This window comes from Siphateles boraxobius, unplaced genomic scaffold, assembly GCF_051911475.1.
Source record: "Siphateles boraxobius isolate OS27281-9 unplaced genomic scaffold, OSU_SipBor_1 56, whole genome shotgun sequence".
Classification (NCBI taxonomy): domain Eukaryota; kingdom Metazoa; phylum Chordata; class Actinopteri; order Cypriniformes; family Leuciscidae; genus Siphateles; species Siphateles boraxobius.
The window spans coordinates 7,045,655-7,066,150 of NW_027509182.1; the positions used below are offsets into that span (position 1 = coordinate 7,045,655).

The 20,496-nt window shown below is 37.3% G+C and overlaps 1 protein-coding gene across 1 annotated transcript in view; it reads left to right on the forward strand.

Annotated features, from left to right (window-relative positions):
• The window catches only part of LOC143715006 (rab effector Noc2-like), a 175,061-nt gene that overhangs the window by 59,093 nt on the left and 95,472 nt on the right, over positions 1–20,496 (forward strand). Inside the window, exons 7-8 of the mRNA XM_077206578.1 lie at positions 13,190–13,288; positions 13,546–13,707. Of these exons, the coding sequence (XP_077062693.1) occupies positions 13,190–13,288; positions 13,546–13,707 (261 nt within the window). The remainder of the gene's footprint in view (positions 1–13,189; positions 13,289–13,545; positions 13,708–20,496) is intronic.

The following is a 20,496-nucleotide window of genomic DNA, read 5'->3' on the forward strand; positions in this document are numbered from 1 at the left end:
TGTTCCATTTACGTGTTCTCCGAATGCTAATGAGGAGCCTCGCCTAGCCTCTGAAGGAAATTACTTGGAAGGATCAAGCCTGCCAAGGAAGTATCCTTGACATTGAGAAACGGCTCGTTACTACATAAGAGATCCAGTAAACAAAGCATTTGAATTCGCCACTTAAGTAATAACATCGCTGCGAGATCTAGTGAGAAGCTTACAATTTCTCCGTTATTAACTGATCAAACAGCGCTGACGTGGAAACCAGGAGAAACATCGTTCCATGAATGAACTAGTTAACGTTATAGGTTTTAAGTCCACAGATCATTCACCATGGATTTAATATTTTTTTTTACAGTCTATGGTAGTAACACTAACTTGTAACCATGTTTGGCAGAAATATTATATGCTTTCAAGTACGTCACACATCTTTTTTCAGCACTTCAAAACTCAAATGTTATTTAAATGTTATTTTTAATGTGATGACCAAAACATTATTTGTTCATCCTTCAAAGATTACCCCCATTTATAAAACTAAAAGTTTCAAGATGTAGGAAAACTCACACTTATTTAAAAATTATTTTTCTTTCAATAAATAGGAATTTCTATGGCATTTCTTTATTTTTGCTGTATCGAAAACGTACCGAACGTGACACCAGTCACCACTGTATCTTATTGAACCGAACCGTGAATTTTATGAACCGTTACGCCCCTATTAAAAATATAAAAGAACAATAAAGACTTTATTGAATAATATATTATTATTTTAAAAAGTTTAGGAGTCTTTAAATCAATAATGTCTCATATCTTTATGTACTAGTAATTCTATACAATAATAGGTCAAATGTCAAGTCAAAAAGACCAACTGGACCTTCTTTGCCAGTTTGCACACATTTCTTTGAAGGATTGCAAAAATATCGTCTGAATATCGATATCGAGATATTGAAGAAAAAATATCGAGATATTCATTTTTGTCAATATCTCCCACCCCTAATTACAAGTTTCTTTTTCTTTTTTTTAAGTGAAGGATTTGGTCCCTGTTGAATGTAATTGCATGGAAAAGAGTGACCAGCACATTCTTGAGAATTTATCCTTTTTTCTCAGGTTTTCAATCTAAAACATCTTCCACAGATATGATTTGAAAAAGTCCATATAAAATGCTTTATTGCCACTCTTAGGGTTGTGGCGTCAATTTGTGTTCCCTGTTTGTAGATACATTGATTTGCAGAAGATCCACAGATGAGAGAAGGGTTAAATCTGCAACACATAGATGTTAACTATATTTATTATCTATAGTAAAACATTCTTTGTGGACTAAAGAAAAGACAAAAACATAACCTGAATTGGAGCAGTTATTTCAGGGCACTTTATTATACGTCTTCTGTCTTTTGTTTAGTTACTCAGCAGGCTGAGAGTAATTGTTTCTAAAGCTTATTGTGAACAAGCGCAATAATGTTGATATAATAATACTAACACTGTATTGATCAAATCAAACAGAGCATTTTTGCTCTGGTATTTTGAAGATGGTAGTTTAAAAATTTGTTTTCAGAGAGTATTACAAAACATTGCAGAGACAAGTCTTCATCTCTGGCTTACTGTAAATTAAATTCCCTCAATATTATTCTCACTCATCCCTCAGTTTTGTAAGTAAATGCAAAGGAAAACATTGGATTGGAATTAAGAAGTGCTTTAACAAAAAGTAAGCTTCATATTTCTGCAATTTAGCCTTCTGCGGATCCGTCAGCTTGCTGCGGATGCTGTCAATAAAGCTTAACTTAATTTAATCTGGAACATCTTTAAATGTTGACATCATCACATCTCAACAAATATAACGGAGCCATATAGATACACTTTCGACTGAATATCTGTCTGTTACGCTGATGTTTAGACTAGGTGCAGTTTCATTCACTCTGATGTGATTGGACATGCACATGAAGCTCTTCCCGTCCCAGATGCTCTGGGGGACACGGCAGAAAAGAGAATGATGATTATCTAAACATTCTGCTCAGCTGCTTTCAGATTTAAACAGTGATTTCATAAATTAAACTTCTGCTTGGTAAAGTTGTTTTACAGGACCCAAATTCATTTTAGGGTGCGTTCACTCTTGGCATGTTTGGTTGGATTAAAACGAACCCTGGAGTGATTGCTTTGTTAGTGCGGATCTTTTGAATAAGTGTGAACGCTGCCATCCGAACCCTGGTGCCACCAAACAAGCGGACAGAGATCGCTGAAAATACGAGTCTCGCTCCACTTCCAAACAAACCAAAAACCGGACATGATGTCACAAGATGCAACCTTAAAAGGGACAGAATGCTCAAGCATACCTGTTTTTTTTCTCATCATAGTCTCGATTTTGCCCATCACAGTTCGGCACAGGAATCAGAACCATGTCTCCTTGCAGCAGATCTTCATTTTATAAGCTTTACGAGTTCTCAGCTGGTCAAAATACCATCATATGTAGGCAACGCACATACAACAAGCATTGTTTGGGATGTTCGGTAAGTTCTGTCGCAAAAGTTACGCCATAAAAGCCGACCAATCAGGTTTGAACATATCCCTGTGGCTTTAGGTTCAGTGTTAAAAATGCCAATGTGAAGACCACAGGGGCCAGTTGCAGAAACATAGCCATTATTTTAAGAATATAATTGATTTGATGTCTTAAGACCTACGATCAGCCAGCAGTTAGTTAGAGGTAATCAGTCTAACTTTTCGGGAATCAAATTAGACCATTCTAAATTTTTATGCAACTGACTTTAAAAGGTAATGAACAGTCTTAAAAAAAAAGTATGACTAACTTGTAAGACTAGTCTTAGCAGTTTATGCAACCGGCCCCAAGAACTATTTTTTTTATTTTTATTTTGGTCCAAACCAAGTGAACCAAACTACAAGTGTGAACACAACCTTAGTACAAATGTTGATTTTGAATTATTGGTTGTTATTTTTCCGTTTATTAAAGCTGCTTTGAAGCAATCATTATCATATAAAGCAGTATACACATAGAGGTTACTTGATTTGACAAATAATTTTCAAATAGCTACTTTGGCAATAGAAGCACCTTAAAGTGCGTATTATCTGCCATAAACCATAAGCGCAGCTTAAGCACAACTTATCTTCATCACCATTGATGCCTCTCTGGCCTCTGCCTGCCAGAATCATTTATATATACTCATGAATTAATTTTGGTGGGTTAATCAGGCTAAACGTATGTAAATTTGTAAAATGCTACTCATTGGAATTTCATGAAAATCCAGCTACTGGCAGCCATAACAGATTTGGGATGATAATGCGCCCGTCGGATGGGTAATGAGCTCTTATTTAGAATTACTGATCACAAGGGGGAGTCTGTGACAGTGGACATCGGTGAATTCCATTTTGTCTGAGAAGACACACATTTTGTGACGTATTGATGGGCTCTGAGAGTTTCCCATAAGCTTGTTTCTAATGACATATATGTTGGTTCTAAAAAGAGTAAATATATTTAGCTCATGTGAATGTTTTGCTTGAATATTTTGTAGGGATGCAAAAATAAAAGGCCTAAATATTCTCAAAAAAAGCATGTCAGATGCCTGCCTCAATAACTAGGAGGTCCTGTTTAATTTGCCTGGTTTCTGGTTAGGCTGAACCTGATTGGATGCATTTTTCAGGGAGTGTTTTTTTAATTATCAGTCATGTGGTTGTGCACAATCTAACAAAATGCAGGGGTCTTGAGAATAATAATAACAATAAAAAAAACTTTTATAAGAGTTTTACCATGTTGAAAGTTTAAAAAAGCATTTTGTTAGCTCAATAATTAAATCATCATTGCTAAATATTTCAACCACATTAATAGACTTGTCGACCAACATTACCCATTTCTAAATTTTGGTTTCCTCATTGGGAGGTAACACCTGTTAGTGAAAAGCTGCAAATAGGCAAAAGATGGCTCTAGTAAGATATTAAGTAGATTGTTTTTCTTCTTTTTAGAAATTAAAGACCTAAAAAGGAATCATTATTACAAACATTCTTCAGATGATACTAGAAATTGCCCAGCACACTTTTGCATGCTGGGTATTATTGGGTAAGGTCTTTGGGGAGGTAAGAATTTACTCTCTTTAACATGATTAACAAATTCTTCTCATCATAGCACATATATTTGGTCCAGTGTCTTGTGGTGAAGTGTGGTGAAGTGTTAAAGGCTGTAAATACTTTAGTTACACACTATAGTAGCACAATGTTTTTTATTTAAGCACATATTGATCCTAGAATTTAATTGAATCATACCAAATTGGAGAAGTAAATTATTGCCCTAAATCCGTGCACAAGAAGCCTCTTGTTTCCTGCTTCCTCATTTATCAGTACTGTGACATTTATATGTATCTGTAGTGCCTTTTTATATCCTGTTTGGAGGTGCACGGCATGTGTTAAAACAATAGACTACACACTCTCAGATTACTATATATCACTCTCAGCTACAGTGGCAGTGCAGTCCAAAAAGGTACCAAAACGGTACACTACCGTTCAAAAGTTTGGGGCCAGTACGTTTTTTTTTTTAATAGAATAACTTAAAAAGTATCTAATATGCACCTACACACTTTTTGCCAAGTACTGAGCATGTAGAGTATAGTGGTCTACAGTATTCTGAAACCTTAACCTGAGGGCAGGTTGGGGTGAGAGTGTTTAACCTTACAGGGAGAAAAAACTATTCAAACCTTAAGAATTTTCAAATTTATGATTCAAGGTTCAGATTATTCAGCTGTTATTGATGCATTGTTTGGCTTTAAGAACATTTATACACTGTCAGTTCAGAAGGTCATCACGACTGTTTATACCTTGGGCTCAAGCAGGTTAACCTCGGAACTGGTCATTGTTTCTGTGAGCAGCTTGTACCAAGGTGAGCGTTTGTATCTAGTAAATACACCACGTCACTGTGGAACAAAAGCTTTCGGTATATATTCCAGCTTATTGATAGAGCTGACAACAGACATTATGTGACCAGTGTTGATGATGTCTAGAAAATCACTGTGAGCACAACTGTGTAGTGTATAATTTTATTATTTAAAGGGGGGGTGAAATGCTCAGTTTCACTCAATCTCATGTTAATCTTGAGTACCTATAGAGTAGTATTGCATCCTTCATATCTCCAAAAAGTCTTTAGTTTTATTATATTTATAAAAGAAAGATAGGCTGTACCGAGTCTTTCCGGAAAAACCCGAGCGGGTGGAGGCGTACCGTGTGGGCGGAGCTAAATAATCACGACACGAGCGCGCGAAGCTTTTGCGTTGAGAGCGTCTGGAAGCTGTGAGTGACATCCGAAAATAAACCATGGCTAACAATCAGATTCAGCCATACATTTTTGATCCAGAATCAGATCCCGAGGCTGAGATTGAAGACGACCAGCAGCAGCAGCAGCAACGACTACAGCAGGACGTCTCTATGTGGTGTGTAGGCCTACTGGAACGGTATAACTTATAACTTAAACAATATAAGGGCTCGTTCAGACAGAACGCGTTTTTGCTCACAAAAACGTGAGATGGGCAGTGAAATGGGTGAAAAACATAAGGTCTCGAGCGTTTTTTTAAAAATAGAAATGATTTGAACTTGAGCGCAGTGTTTTTAGAACACCATGTCATGCGCGAGTTTTACAACATTTGTGTGTTGTAAACAGACAGACTGGTTTATGAGGACATGATTTATTTTTACAATAAACAAACTGACACCTACAGTGGCCAGCTAAACAAATGTATTTAAACACACACCATACATCGCATGCTCGATAGATACATTAACTGTATGTGATCATGTTGTTTACTTTCTGTGCTTAACGTACACGCCGATAGTTAACAACTCACAGACATTTGAAGCAGTTTTACTCACCGCCTGCGGTTCCAACGCACGACCGTGAACCTTTATCGTTGGGACTGCTCCATCTTTGAGTATTAGGCGATCTGCAAATCCGGCGTTGAACTGGGCCTTGTTTATAAAACTATTACTGTCGAAATGAAGGGAACAAACAAAAACACTTGCACAACTCCGTTGCTGCTCTGGAAAAACAAAATCCATCCACAGGTCCCTTAACGCTGGGTTCTTTGGAAATTTGTGCAATGTTGTCTTGCCCTGGCAACCAAAAACACACTTTTTTGGTGCCATTTTTTTAATTGCAGCCGAGCCCAGCGCTCTGATGGGCATAGGCGTACTCTCGCACGCACTAGGCTACAGATGCGCGCGCGCCTTTCCGGGAGAAGTGCCCTTAAGACCCGTATAAGGAAATTCCGGCGACTCTGACGTCACACAGGCCCGTATTCGAAAAAAACTTTCCGAAACTTGTGACAAACCGGAAGGAGTATTTTTGGAACAGAATTACTCCATCAAACTTACAACTTCATTTTTGAAACTTTGTCCATGTTTAGCATGGGAATCCAACTCTTTAACAGTGTGAAAAACTCACTATGCATGAAACAGCATTTCACCCCCCCTTTAAAAAGGTTATTTTGTCATTCAACATCGGAGACTGATATCCTCTGCTACGTAAATAAAGCAGTTGAGTGTGTGAACTGTCCAACATTCCTTGCTTTGTTTTTTTGGTAGTGCATCATCCAGGTACTTAAAGGTATTATACTCTTCTTATGTGTAGTTTTTGTGTGAATAAACTACTTGCACTATTTATACAACAAAACGCCATGGAATAGTGCATAAGTACAGAGATTGAGACACACCCAAAGTCTCCAAAGTGAAGTGTGGTTGCATTGTTGGCTTAAAAACAGGTATTTCATTTACAGCACGATGCTATCATTTCTGTTGTCTCCGCCAAAGGTCACTGGTTGTTGTAAATCTCTGCAAGCTTTGCAGTGTCGTGAGGACACTTGTATGATTTACTTGCATGGCGCATATGATCCAATGTACGATCTGTTCATGTAACTAATATGCAAGAAGCCAATTTTTTGTCATTTGACTATACCATAAAACTTTGTATTACAGAGAGGACTCTTATAGATCATGTGTCAAGGTTAGTAGATTTTTTTAGATTAAAATATTTTTATGTCACGGTAAGGATAATTCTCTATGTTTAATTATATAATCCCCCCCAAAAAATGCTTTGGAAATTAGCCTAATTTATAACACACAATTGGGAGATATCAAGACAGAATTGCTGAGGAAAAAAGTCTGAATTTATAGTTTTTCTCGCAATTGCAAATTTATATCTCACAATTCTGACTTTCTGAGTATATCACACAATTTTGACTTTATATCTCGCAATTTTGAGAAATAAAGTCAGAACTGCGAGATGTTAACTCACAATTGTAAGAGAAAAAGTCACAATTATCTTTTAAAATGTGTTATTCTGTGCCGGGAACAAGCTTCCATATATCCCTAAACAAATGGTGTCTGTAAGCCATTCTTTATTGTTACAGAAAGACAGAGGTTAGGATACATATTACAGCGATTGATTTCGTATTGATTGTATCTGCTCCACACATCTGCTTCATGACTGAAGCCCTGTGGATGCCTGTCTCTTGTTTGACTGAAAATAAACAATCACTTCATATCTGCAGAGACCTTTAACTGTAAGTCTAGTGACATTTTAGTTGGCTGCTGAAGTACTGTCAGCTGAAGTACTCTGGCCCCTAACAGAGGTTAGTTTTTCTTCATTCTGTTGTCTGGCCTCAGCTGTCATTACTAGTAATGTGACTGAACGTTTCTGAATATCAGGAGGCAACTGTAAATAATAGGCTGAGGGAAATGACAATTGCCTGTAGGTGTCTTAGTTACACATGGTGTCTATAATAATAATAATAATAATGTCTAGATAATAATACTATGCTTTATTTCATTTATTTGGGTTCAGATGAAATAACCAAGAAGTCAGAACTCATTTTCAACATTTTCACAGATTTCAGTTAGCAAAATAGTTTGGTGAGGTGTGTTTTTTTTTCCTCTTTTTTTTTCTTCTTCTTCTTTGCAATTATCTGAATAATGACCAAGAAACTAAACAAAACAGTGGATGTTATGTAAGGGCTAATGTAGAGCGAGGCGGGTGTTATAGCGAATACAACCCCGACAAAAATATATGAAGTTTGTCAAATTGACTATAGAATACATCCAAGAGTTTTACATAGTCATTTTTTTAAGGGACATCTATATTACATTTTCAGCATGATGCTGAACAAAATGAACTGTGATTGGTTGCTTTGCATGTCCGTCAGACTCTGGGCGGTCCTTGGCCAATGAAAGCTGCTATGGATTCCAGACATTCGGCGGTCAGTTTAAAGGTCTTGTTACGCAAGAATATATTATGGTATAATATACTTGATTCATCAGAAGGATTTAGCCCGTCAGAGTGTGATCCACTTAACTACTTACTGTTATTCATATCTTGTGTAGTCAAACCTTTGAATGGACCTCAAGGTTTAGTCCATATTGCAGTTTATTCTGGAGGCAGGATGACAGATTAGCTGACATGTAAAGTGATATCCTCATAAGTACTTGCTGTGTCAACCCGATATCTTATAAACACAACTTTGTTTTCAGACAGACTGATTAAAAACACCATATGCATGAAGCTAAAAGGCCCACTAAAGTGCCTTGAAAACGTGCGGCTATGTGTGATGCGTTGACGTAATTTCGACTGAAACAGAAAGCTAAGGCGGGACAGATTGAACAGTTCTCGGTTCTGTACTGGTGATCAGAAAACTGCTGTAGCAGTATACGTCCGCTGAGCTGAGAACTGCTGAAACCTGATTATAGCCTATAGCCGACAAAACTAAAAAGATGGATCTCTACCTATCGCGACAATATAAAACTCTCCTGATATTAGAGAAACAATTACAGAAGAATTAAATAAAGGATATATTGTTACGTTTTTGAGCTTTGAAGAGTTCAGTTTAAGCAGATGTTTTTATACCATAATCATGGTCCTCGTTTGAGCTCATTTCCCAGTGCATTCAGCATCTGGCTCATATCTTAAACATATTCTCAAAACTATATTTTTCAAAATCTTCAAAATCAGAATTTTGATCGCTTACAGCTTCTTCACCAGATCCACCATCAAGTGACAATGATAGTAATATTTGATTGCAGTAATCTGATTCAGTACTTGCTCTGCAATAAATCCCTGAGCCATTTCAAGTTTCGCTGATGATATTTCCTATTTTAATGAAATGTCACTTCATCACTGTGTATCAGACATTGCTACCTTGTGGAATAAAGGTGAATTGCATAAAAAAAAAATGCTGTACACTGTTACACACCTCGGGTCATTAACGACCCTATACAATTTTCACAAAACATTTATGAAAAAACAGACATTCTTTTATAGTTACTTTTTTTCTTATATTATTTATAATCAGCTGATTAAGGAAAACTAAGAAGGTTGATGTTTAACTTTAAAAAATATATGAGGAGGAGGGTAGTGAATGACTAAAGACCCCAGGTATGCATTTAAGGGGTTAATATATTTATTTTCCCCTACCAAGGGATTATTTTGTTTTTTCTTTTTCCAATTTTTTTCTCTTTTTCTCTTGGTGACATAGTTAGATTCAGATGTTTAATAATATTTATTAAGTACAGCAGGTGTCCATCTAAGAGATAATAACCAATATTTATAATGAAATCATTATATTTAAAAATGAGATATTAATTATATCATATAATAAAATATTATTCTTTTTACTACTGTAAAGCCATATTACATTTTGTGTTTGTGATTGATTTGAAAAAGTGTTAACTTATATGTTATGCAAAACATATTTCTTTACCTAAAGTATTTGTATCAATACTGGATTTCTTTTGCTCTGTCCCACACTTGAGGTAAAAGGCCAGAGGTGGACAAAGTACACAACTTCCTTACTTGAGTGAAAGTACAGATACTACTGGTCAAATATTACTCTTTTACAAGAAAAAGTTGTAAAGACTGATTTTTACTTAAGTAAAAGTACAGAAGTACTTGTTTTTAAAAGGACTTCAGTATCAAAAGTAAATTTCAATGCATTGTTTTATTATTGTTGCATTGTTGTATGCAATACTTACAGTACCTTATGCCCCTGCATCTATGCCTGCCTACCTACCCTTATATCAATATCAAATTAATTTCTAGAACACAGTTCCAGTAGTAGGATTGAATGTGAGATTGAATAAGTGCACTCAATAACATCCACAATGGTTTCGGACACCCAAATGGCATTATCAAACAGACATCGGGTTCTGACGTCAACCCGACTTTCATTTCCAACAAAAACGCAACCCCTTCAACCAAATCAGCCCCTGACTGACGTTACTACTTTCTACTCAAGGACCATGAAAGAATTGTAGTGGAGGGAAAAGTATGATATTGGTCTTTTAAATGTAGTGAAGTTAAATTAAAAAGTTTCCAGAAAAAAGAATACTCAAGTAAAGTACAGATACTAAAAAAGTGTACTTAAGTACAGTACTCAAGTTAATGTACTTTGGTACTGTCCACCCTTCCATCTCATAAAATTTTTAAGCAAAACCACTTTAATGATGTATTTTACCACAAAATTTTCAATGTTCAATGAAAACTCATACAGTAAATATTTTCTGCAATCATACATGGTAAAAAACAGTTAGCCCCGCCCCCATTGTGCCCTATTTTTATTATTCGCTAAAAAAAAGTTTATTTGAGCAATAGTTTTGATGTGGTAATAATTTTCTTGTCTTTGTCATGCTACAATGTTCCTTTTGGAAAGTGTTCATACTAATCTTATTGGAATAACTGGAAAAGTGTTTTTTTAACAAATAGCTAAGCTAATCTTGTTGTTGAAAAACAGAATTTTTAGTAGTGTAGATACTTATTTAATAAGTGATTTTTAACTGAAATTGTTTGATTTTATAGATATTTTTATTGTACAACAGTTTTGTTATTGGATTCAACACTTCATGTCCAGTAAAACCAGTTGAGAACCAGTTATTTAAAGTATCTTAATTTATTGTTTTTTCAACCCCCCTACTGCATTGGGGTCAGTTTTGACCCAGAAGACGTAGGTTTAAAAACAAAACAAATCATAGTCTGTGTCGTATATCGCCCCTATACCCTTATAACCGCTGGTCCAATGTGGGTGCAGTGTAATATACACGTGTAAATTCCTTTTTAATTGATTATTAAATTAAGTTTAATTAAGGTGTATACATGCTAGTTTCCATGACAGAGTTCAAGATAAATCTTTTCATTATTACTCTGCCAGTTTGCTAAGTTTTAAATTATTAAACAGCAAGCACAAACTGAACTCTATAAGTGGGGTAATGCAGGGAATATATGGAATAGTGAATCGGGGTATAGGGGGCGAATTTTAACACAGCTATAGTTTTTAGTACAAGAATGAAACTTGGGAAATGGGTTAAGACTTTCAAAATAAAAGTAATTGTTTTTGTTTTCTCCAGATTTTGAGATGGTGTTTTATTTTAGACCGTAGAGTACAGTATCTTAGAGATGCAAACGTTTGACAGTGTAACACCTTATTGTGTTGCAGGTCAGTTTTGACTTGAGTATCAACTGAAGCCTTGCACATGAAGATTTGTCTTTTGTAAAATATATTTAGCCTATGACTCACACACACTGTTTTTTTGTTGGTAAACATGAAAATGCATTCACAAACACGCTTTTTGATGGTTTAAACAGTAGATCAGGGCAAACAAACCCGTGTGTGTAACAATTATTCAGCATGACGACAGAATTTGCTGCTCTATAGCCGTATTCATCATACCAGATTGGAGAGGTGGGTGGTATCAGACGGGTGGTATAGAGAATGAGAGAAAGAGAGTAAATGACTGGAGATGGGTCTCTCTCTCTCTCTCTCTCTCTCTCTCTCTCTCTCTCTCTCTCTCTCTCTCTCTCTCTCTCTGACTTGCTCACACACACCACAACACTGCACCTCCATCCTCCTTTCTGTGATTGAAACCATGGCAGATGGGGTGAAGCAAATTGGAAGGCAGAACGGTGCTGATCCGAAGCTTGCCTTTTCTCTCTCCGATAAAAATATTAATTTTCAGCTTGGGCTCAAGCCGCTGATCAGGGGCAAGCATGTTCTGCTGGGATGATGAAGGCATTGGAAAGACAGTCTCAAGGTCCATGCCCACTTGAAGCCACTCAGAAGTTCCTCAGGGTATCCTTACCTGTCTTTGCTCAGAAAATGAAAGGAGAAACAATGGAATGAAGAAGTGAATGATATTACTGTAGAGGCACACTAATTTTTTTTGTCTCTCTGTACCCATGCCTCTGTTCTACTTTTTATTTTCCAATTTACCTTCTCACCCTGCCGTTTGCCGTTTTACAGATTGTTTCAGAATGAATGCATTCATGTGCTTCATGTCACTGTGCTGTAGAACAGTGTTTCTAAACCGGTCGGTCGGTCACTGGAGAAAAATGCTTTGTCCTGATTCAATATTAGCTTAGTATATATTTAGTATATTGTGCTCTCGGCTCTTACTCGTGCATGCTAATATGCAAGTGCACACTGTGTATCACTTCACTGTATAAAAAGAATAACTTAAATTAAGAGCATGTAACGTTTTCAGTTTTTACCAAATTGCCAAAAATACCTATAAATTACATAACTAGTAAGTTGTGTGTTTGATGGGAAGGGACCTCTCGTGTTTATTATATTAATCAGAATGAGTGTCCATATGTTTTATTAACAGATCATGTTAGTATTGTTTATCTCTGTAACCTTAACCCAAAATACCACTATTTTCACTGTTATTTTCTATATTTTTGACGCTCATATCAACATATCAACGTACTAACTTTATTGTATTAAAAAACTAGTTTGGGACTGCTATTACCGTAGCCTTACTGTAAACTGTTTATTTATCAGTGTTCGTGATATTGGATAGTGGAGTCTTCTATGTTTAAAGGAATAGTTTACCCAAAAAATGATTTACTCACCATCTAGTTGTTCCAAACCTATGTGAATTTCTTTCTTCTGCTGAACAAACGAAGATTGAAAAATATGGGTAACCAGACAGTTGATGGACCTCATGTGGAAGTCAATTGTTACCAATATTCAATCTTTTGTGTTCAATAAATTCATACAGGTTTGGGATGGTGAGAAAATGACACAATTTAAATTTTTTGGTTGAACTATCCCTGTTCATGTAGACCTCTGTATATCCTTGTGTATATACAACACTATGCTTTTTTATCTTGTATCACCCACTGTTGCTTTTTTTTCTCGTGTATTCTCACATTTTGTCTTTCTGTCTCTTTCTCTCTCTAAAGTTTACGTAAGTGAAAGCGATGGCAGTGATGCCGAGCTCAGTGAATGCAGCAGTGACAGGAAGACCTTCATATTCGAGACCGATCAAAGAAGAGATTCCGGTAATACGAACCTCCTAGAAAAGGCTCAGTTTTATTTTCCTTTTTTTAATAAAAACCCCCTACGTTGAACAAAAGCGTGCCTTAACTCCTTTGTGAAATTAGTGTGCTACTAATGTCACAAAAATGGATGACTGTTTTCACATACATTTCCCTAAAACACTCCCCTCTACATCTTAAACTTTGAATTTGAATTTCAAATTTTCTTTTGATTTTAAAGTTAGAATAATGTTTTTAATTGTGAAAGTCTTTTCACTCAGAATCGAGTGGAGGCCAAGTGCAAACACCTCTGCTCTCCAGTAACACCAGTCAAACTCTAACTAGCTTTCACATGGAAAGCCCTTCCAGCTTGGTAAGCGATCGAAGCAGTTTCAACCCGGGTCTGGAGGAAGACGTTATGGACCATAGTCGACCCTTACTAAGTGAGTGGCCACACACACACACACACACACACACACACACACACACACACACACACACACACACACACAAACACACAAACACACACACACACACACACACACACACACACACACACACACACACACACACACACACACACACACACACACACACACACACACACACACACACACACACACACACACACACACACACACACTTACTTGACTATCTAAATGGGGACATTCCATAGACTTCTACTGTTTTATATACAACTAGTAATATCCAAGCCCTAAAGCCGAGTGTACCAGGTTGCGATTTTTGCTGTTATATGAGTTTGCAGGTGTTTTGTATTGTTTTTTCTCTGGAAATGTAGCTTGTTTTTCCTTGTATGGTCGCAGTTCGCATTGTGTAAGAGGAGCCTAGCTGAGTATGTTACGAGCACCTCCTGATAAATTGATAAACATGTTTTCCGAAATTTTGGCCCGATTTTGAATATTATAGCCCGCTGGCTGCAACCCTACAGCGTGCGAATACCCTGACACACACACATACACACACATAAATATACACTCTAGTTGGTTTTGTTGAAAGGAATTGCTGTGCTCTTTTCTGCTTTTCACCAAATCATTTGCACACTTGTCTTTTTTTATATTATTTTTTTCTACTTGAAGCTATAGCAGCAACACTGAAAGCTCCGGTTTCCGTGTTTAGCACAAAACCTTGTGAATTGTGATTGCCGCCGGCTCACCATGCAATACAGTCATGCGGTCTACCAGATGCGTTTATCAGGTTTACTGACTTTTAATGGCTCGTAATGTGCAGTGGTTCAGGAGTGTCCAAACTCGCAGTGTATGTCTGCCTGCCTTAACTCTAAAATACATTTTTCAGAATTTTGAAACATTGTAGTTAAACGAATTTATGATCCCAATACTGAAATTACAGTTCAAATTTAGAACTGAAACGAATGTAGGCTTCTATTTTTGCATCAAATTTAAGCAAAGTAGGCTAAAGGTTAACATTATGTGCCCAGTTTTTCTAAAGGTTATGTGTCTTATACTTCGTGTTATTTTAATTTGTTAGTAGAACTGTGAAGTAAATTAAAATAAATGATCGTAAAATTAAAACATTGTCAGGACTTGCTAACTGATGTTAGTCGGCAGCATTTGTGATTTAGGATTAATTAATAATTAAATGGGCTTAAAGTAGATTTATTATGATTAGCATAATTATCTTTGAAACATTTCAACATAAATATTGCAATAGAAAAATGTCACATCAATGAGGCTTTGCGTAAGCATAAGACATAAAGCTCATGCTCATAAAACAGCGTTCAGACGATAGCTGTGTGGTCAACATGTGCCTCGTGGTGTTTCAAGCGTTCCGAGTTCGAATCTCAGCGCTACCATCTTCATAATTTTGTTGTTTATAGTTGAATATGCTATTTGTCAAAAATAAAAACTTCTGAAATGTTCATTTATTGATTCAATCATTTTTATTAATAGGCATTTAGATGATAACATTGTAGCCTACATGCTGTTAACTGATGTTAGCCGACAGCGTTTGTGTTACCGTGTTTCACGCTAACATCATGACTTTGAGTTTTGCATGGGCAAACAATTTACTTTAGATAATGTAACAATTTACTTGTATATGTTGCTCATGCTCCTAAATTTACCATGGGACATGAATGCCCTGACAAGTGTCAGTGTTATGCAGCGTGACTCATTAGCAGGCCCAGACTCTTTCTTTGCTTACAAAATCTGTGGAATCCTGGGGTATGGATTTATGGATTTAAACATGGTAACATTGTACATTTATATTGATAGGGAAAAGCATCATCATATTAGACAATGTATTTAACAAATTAAAATGTAAGGAATGTCATGTGTATGGGGATAGAATTGTTGCATTATTCCAAAGAAATTGATTGAGATTCACAAACAAATGTTAAGAGATTCACAAAAATTTGTCAAATTCACAAATAATGGATGAAGATCCACAAAGAAATGTAAAGAGATTTGCAAAATAAAATAAAAATATTTACAAATGTGTTTTAATTCAAAAACCCAAATCTGCCTGACATTGTGAATTGCTTCCTGTGCATTTGTAAATCGCTGCACACATTTGTGAATCTCTTTGTGAAATCTCCGCACATCTGTGGATTTTGAAACACTTATAGCGTCTATGTACAGACAAATCCACAAATAGGTGGACTCCACCCACCGTTTACTCTAGTGTCACCCAGGTCACTAAATAGTTAAAATAGAAACTTCAGAAATAAAAGTGCTTTATATGTTAAAAGAATTGTATCTAAATTACTCAATGTGATTATAATAATAAAATAATTATAAAAATAATTATTGTTTATGCAAGTGGAAACTAGTAATGATATGGCTGATTGGTTAAGGCTAGAGGTCAGTCCCTCCCTTAAAGATCACTGGAGAGAAGTTTTGAGAAAGCGAGTGTTTGATGTACAGTTGAAATGATACATCTTCTGATGCTAAGCTATGGCACATAATCAGTGATGTTCCTGATCTCATCGGGTGTTTCGAAATATTAGACACCCCTTTTCAGGCGACCCAGCTGAGGTTGATCAGGCCTCCGCTTGTGCCCTAGCAGCATTTAACCACGGATCCGCTCTTTTGATCCAGAGCCACCTCAAAGCCTTCTCTGCAGTCTCTGTGCTATTACCAATAGCCCTTCACCTTCTCTCACCTGTGATGCAGAGTGCAGTGTAGGCCCCGTAGAGGGACTTCCCTGCAAAGAGTCTGCACCCCACCTCCACAGGTAAGCACCTTGCCTTCCAGCCTTGGTTGTGGCAGTCGCTGACAAGGCCATCATATTTCTCCCTCTTCCTCTCAAAGGCTTCCTCCTTTCGGTCTTCCCATGGCACAGTGAGCTCCACCATGACCAGGTTCTTTGTTGCCTAAGATACCAAGACAGTAGCCGGGTTTCCATTACCCTTCAAATTGCCCAAATTGAAATTGCGAATTGAAAATACGCCCAATGGAAACATGTCAATATCGCAAAAACTCCTATTTATCACAAAAAAATGTTTACACTCGCATGAGGTGGTTTTTCAGGCAATTCGAAAAATAAATATTTCGCAAAACTGCAATGGAAACAGTTTTTGCGCATTTACAGGTCACCTGACGTAGAAGACGCGGTATGTTTGGACAGAATACGAGACAGAGTTCTTTATTAAATTCATAAAAGGCAAAAGAATTACAGGAATGCTGGATTCTAAACCTCAAAGAAATGCCACAATCAAAACCTCGAAGCAGATATGAGAAACTCCCAGAAACACCTCATAATGTGCCGCTCTCAAGTATAAGGGTCTTTCCTTGCCATTAATGACTGGATAACACACATACGTCTCCGTCGGTTAATAATAATGGCCAGTGCAGTGGCACGATTTTTGCAATGATTTCTCGCGAGAGGAAAAATATTAATTTTTAGTCACACAACATCGCTTAATGGAAACGCCGTCATTTCGCAATAGTTTTTTGTCGACATTTAGGACAGATTGCAAACGTTTTGCGCAAATCTGTAATGGAAACGTGACTAATGTCAGGTCACAGAGTGGTCTCGATGACATGCTGGGGGAACTTAAGCTGTCTGCCCAAGTCCACTTTCAGCTGCCAATCCTGTGCAGTGTTCAGAAGCCCTGATGTTATCCTGGAAGATTTTCTGGCTTCTCTCCGCCCCTAGAGAACGTCGGAGAGAAGTTGTGAGAAAGCGAGTGTTTGCTGTACAGAGCTCTGATAAGAGATTATAATCATTTCAATTGAGAGTGAAACCTTTAAAATAGATTGTATTGAACACAAGATTTTTTAAATGTCGACACTTTTGAGTTAAAGAAAAGAAAGATTTGCGTGAAGAGAAGCAGCAACGATTTATTGAAGAAATAAGGCCTAATCAATGTGCGTTTAGAGGAGTCGTTTCATTATTTAGATTATATTCTCCTTGGCCGGGTTTTTTTTTTTTTTACTCCCCTTTTCTTTCTGTGCATATGTGTGTAAATGTTCCTCCTGCGGTCGATCCTGAGATGCTGCGTCTGAGATTGTCGTCGAGGATTTGTCCTTGCCTGTTGCTGTGTTCACGTTGCTTGGACTGGATTGAATTGTTGTTTTTTTTCTTCTTCCGGACGTGCTGGATTGAGATACTGATTTTTTTCATGGACTAAGGGCACTATTCCATTTTTTCCGTGTGACCCCTCTTCATCATTTTATAATTATTATTTTTTTTCTCCTGCATCTGAACTGAGATATTGCAATTGAACTGAGACATTGCATTTGAACTGAGACACTGTCTTTGTTTTTCATTTGCTTTTAAGTAAATGAGGCACATGTTGTTTCTATGCGTTTCTGTTTTTTTTTTTCATTTCAAGAGTTACTAAGAGAAAACACATCTAAAAAGGATATTAAAAATACACATTTCTTAGTTAATACTTACTTTTGATGTCTGAGTGGTTTTTCCATTCTTGCTCTTGCTGTTTCTTTCTTTCCTCCACAGAGTCACACTTAGTCTTCTGTGACTGGTTCAAAATTAGTTTAAAGGGGTCATGACATGGTTTTGTTTTTGTTTTATTATGTTCCCTTAGGTGCAAATATAGTATTATTATAGTTTTTTTGACAAAAACCTTTTAAAATTTAGTGATTTATGACCTTTTCCCACCCTGTTTCCCATCCTCTGATTCAAAACAGTCTGTTTTGGGGGTGTTTCCCCTTTAAGAGTTCAGTGTTAACGCCCACTGTTATGATTGGCTAACGTCAGTGCTTATACATAAATTATTAATGCCTCCTAGACAGAACATGTGCGGATTCTGCGTAACTGTTTACATTAGCAGCAGGCTCTTGCAATGATACAACCCTATATGTTTTAGCTGGAATCAGATGAGGAATCAGAAGAAAATTAACCATCACCATAACAACTAAGAATGGATCAGCCCGTGTCCACATGGAAAGTGTGAAACCAATTTGAATTAATATGTCATTTGTAACCCGAGACACTTGAAAACGGGTTATTGTTGCGTACTCATCCTATAATTTGCTAACAGTTGAACATTATTTGTCTGAGTGGGTCGGTCAGTTTGACATTCTGCATCTTTTAATACGGGGCCTGAACATGACGGAGTCTGAAAACAATATGCAAGTAAACTAAGTAAAAACACTGATTATTCATATTGAATGAAACTGCAATTAAAATTTTAAAAAGTAGTTTTAAGATTAAATACATTACTTTCTGTGTGCGGCGTCGTTGTTGGGCCTAGAATAGTCGGCACGGTCTGATCTTTAAGCGAAAGTTTTCTCGCAAAGTCAGCATCATACTGCGATTTGTTCTCAAAACAGTCATCCTCGAAATGTAGAGAAGACAGCTTACATTAACACTGCAGAGTCTGCCGTGACTGGGACGTCCGCAAAAAATAAACTGCAACCATTTTCCCCTGACGTCTGGATCTTTCGGCAGCGTATTCAAACATGTTCTTTGTCCACAGCCAGGAACAGCACATCTGCGTGGCATCGCAATCTTCTTGTAAACAGACCCACTCGCTGCACGCCGACTGAACACCTGTGCGCATGACAACGATGCGATGATGCGAAATGAGGCGTAGTCACCTTGCGCTTGAGGCGATCATATGCAAACGACTGGAACGTCACTTCGTACCGTGACGTCACTTCATACCATGGATTCACAACGAGCTGTATTTAGAGCTTGATTAAAGTCCCTGTAAAGTCAAAATTAAGTATGTGTTCTGAGTTTGTCACACCACAGAAAAATGTGTTATTAGCCACCCAACCAAATTTGAATGATAAAAAAAGCCAGCAAATACATAAAATAGCCTATCAAAATCTTGAATAAATGAGCAGTAGTCTCTGCTCTCAAACGCTGGGGGCGTGTCCGCTGGCTGCGCAGAAACCACCCCCACTCGCGGGAAGTTTACACTCACCAGCTGTCGGCGCGATGGAAGGATGAAGGCCGAGGCGGGAGATAGTCGATTCGGCCGCATTCACCAGTAACAGCGGATTATCAGTGAATCCCAGTTGTCTCCGACGAAAGTTTATACAACCATCCTGTGTAAAATGATCACTACAGAGGCGGGTGTTCCTCAGCTCTCCATCAAAGTGGCTCTTCACAAAATTAATCCACCTCTTCTTGATGTGATCGTTTTTCGGTAATGTAAATAAGGACACCGATCTGTTTTGTATGTGACCGCATCCAGGTAGTACGCATTTCCGTGACGAACGCACTGCTAGCTAGCAAACTGCAGGCTTTAGTAACTAATAATACTGACAGTAACTCGCGATTGAGCGGCAAACTGATGCGAATGTGCTTTATTTATATTGTTAGGGGAGCAGCCAGCCTCAGTGGCTCCTGTGCGTCATCAAATAGGTGCGTGTCCAGGAGCTCAGGGGCTCCAATGCGTCATCGAGCCCTGTTTTAGACCCGGCCAAAAAATCCGGAAAATAGCAATGGTGAAAAACTGTTTAACGGTCTAACTCCACAATTCAGTTCTTCACAGTCTTTGAAATATGTTTTAGCAATACATTTCTAACATTTATAATGCGTTTCGAATTTTTTTTTTTTAATTGCCTTTACAGGGACTTTAAATAAATTGTTCGTTTATAATGGGGAGGGCGTCTTAAGCTATGAAGTTTTAATGGTACAAAGACCTCTTAAATACCAAAAGATCAAGGCAAATTTGGTTTCTCATGTCATGACCCCTTTAAACTCATGACATAGGTTACACAAGCCAATCAGATAATGGCCACATTGAGCTGTCCAATCATAGCATGTTCTCGCTA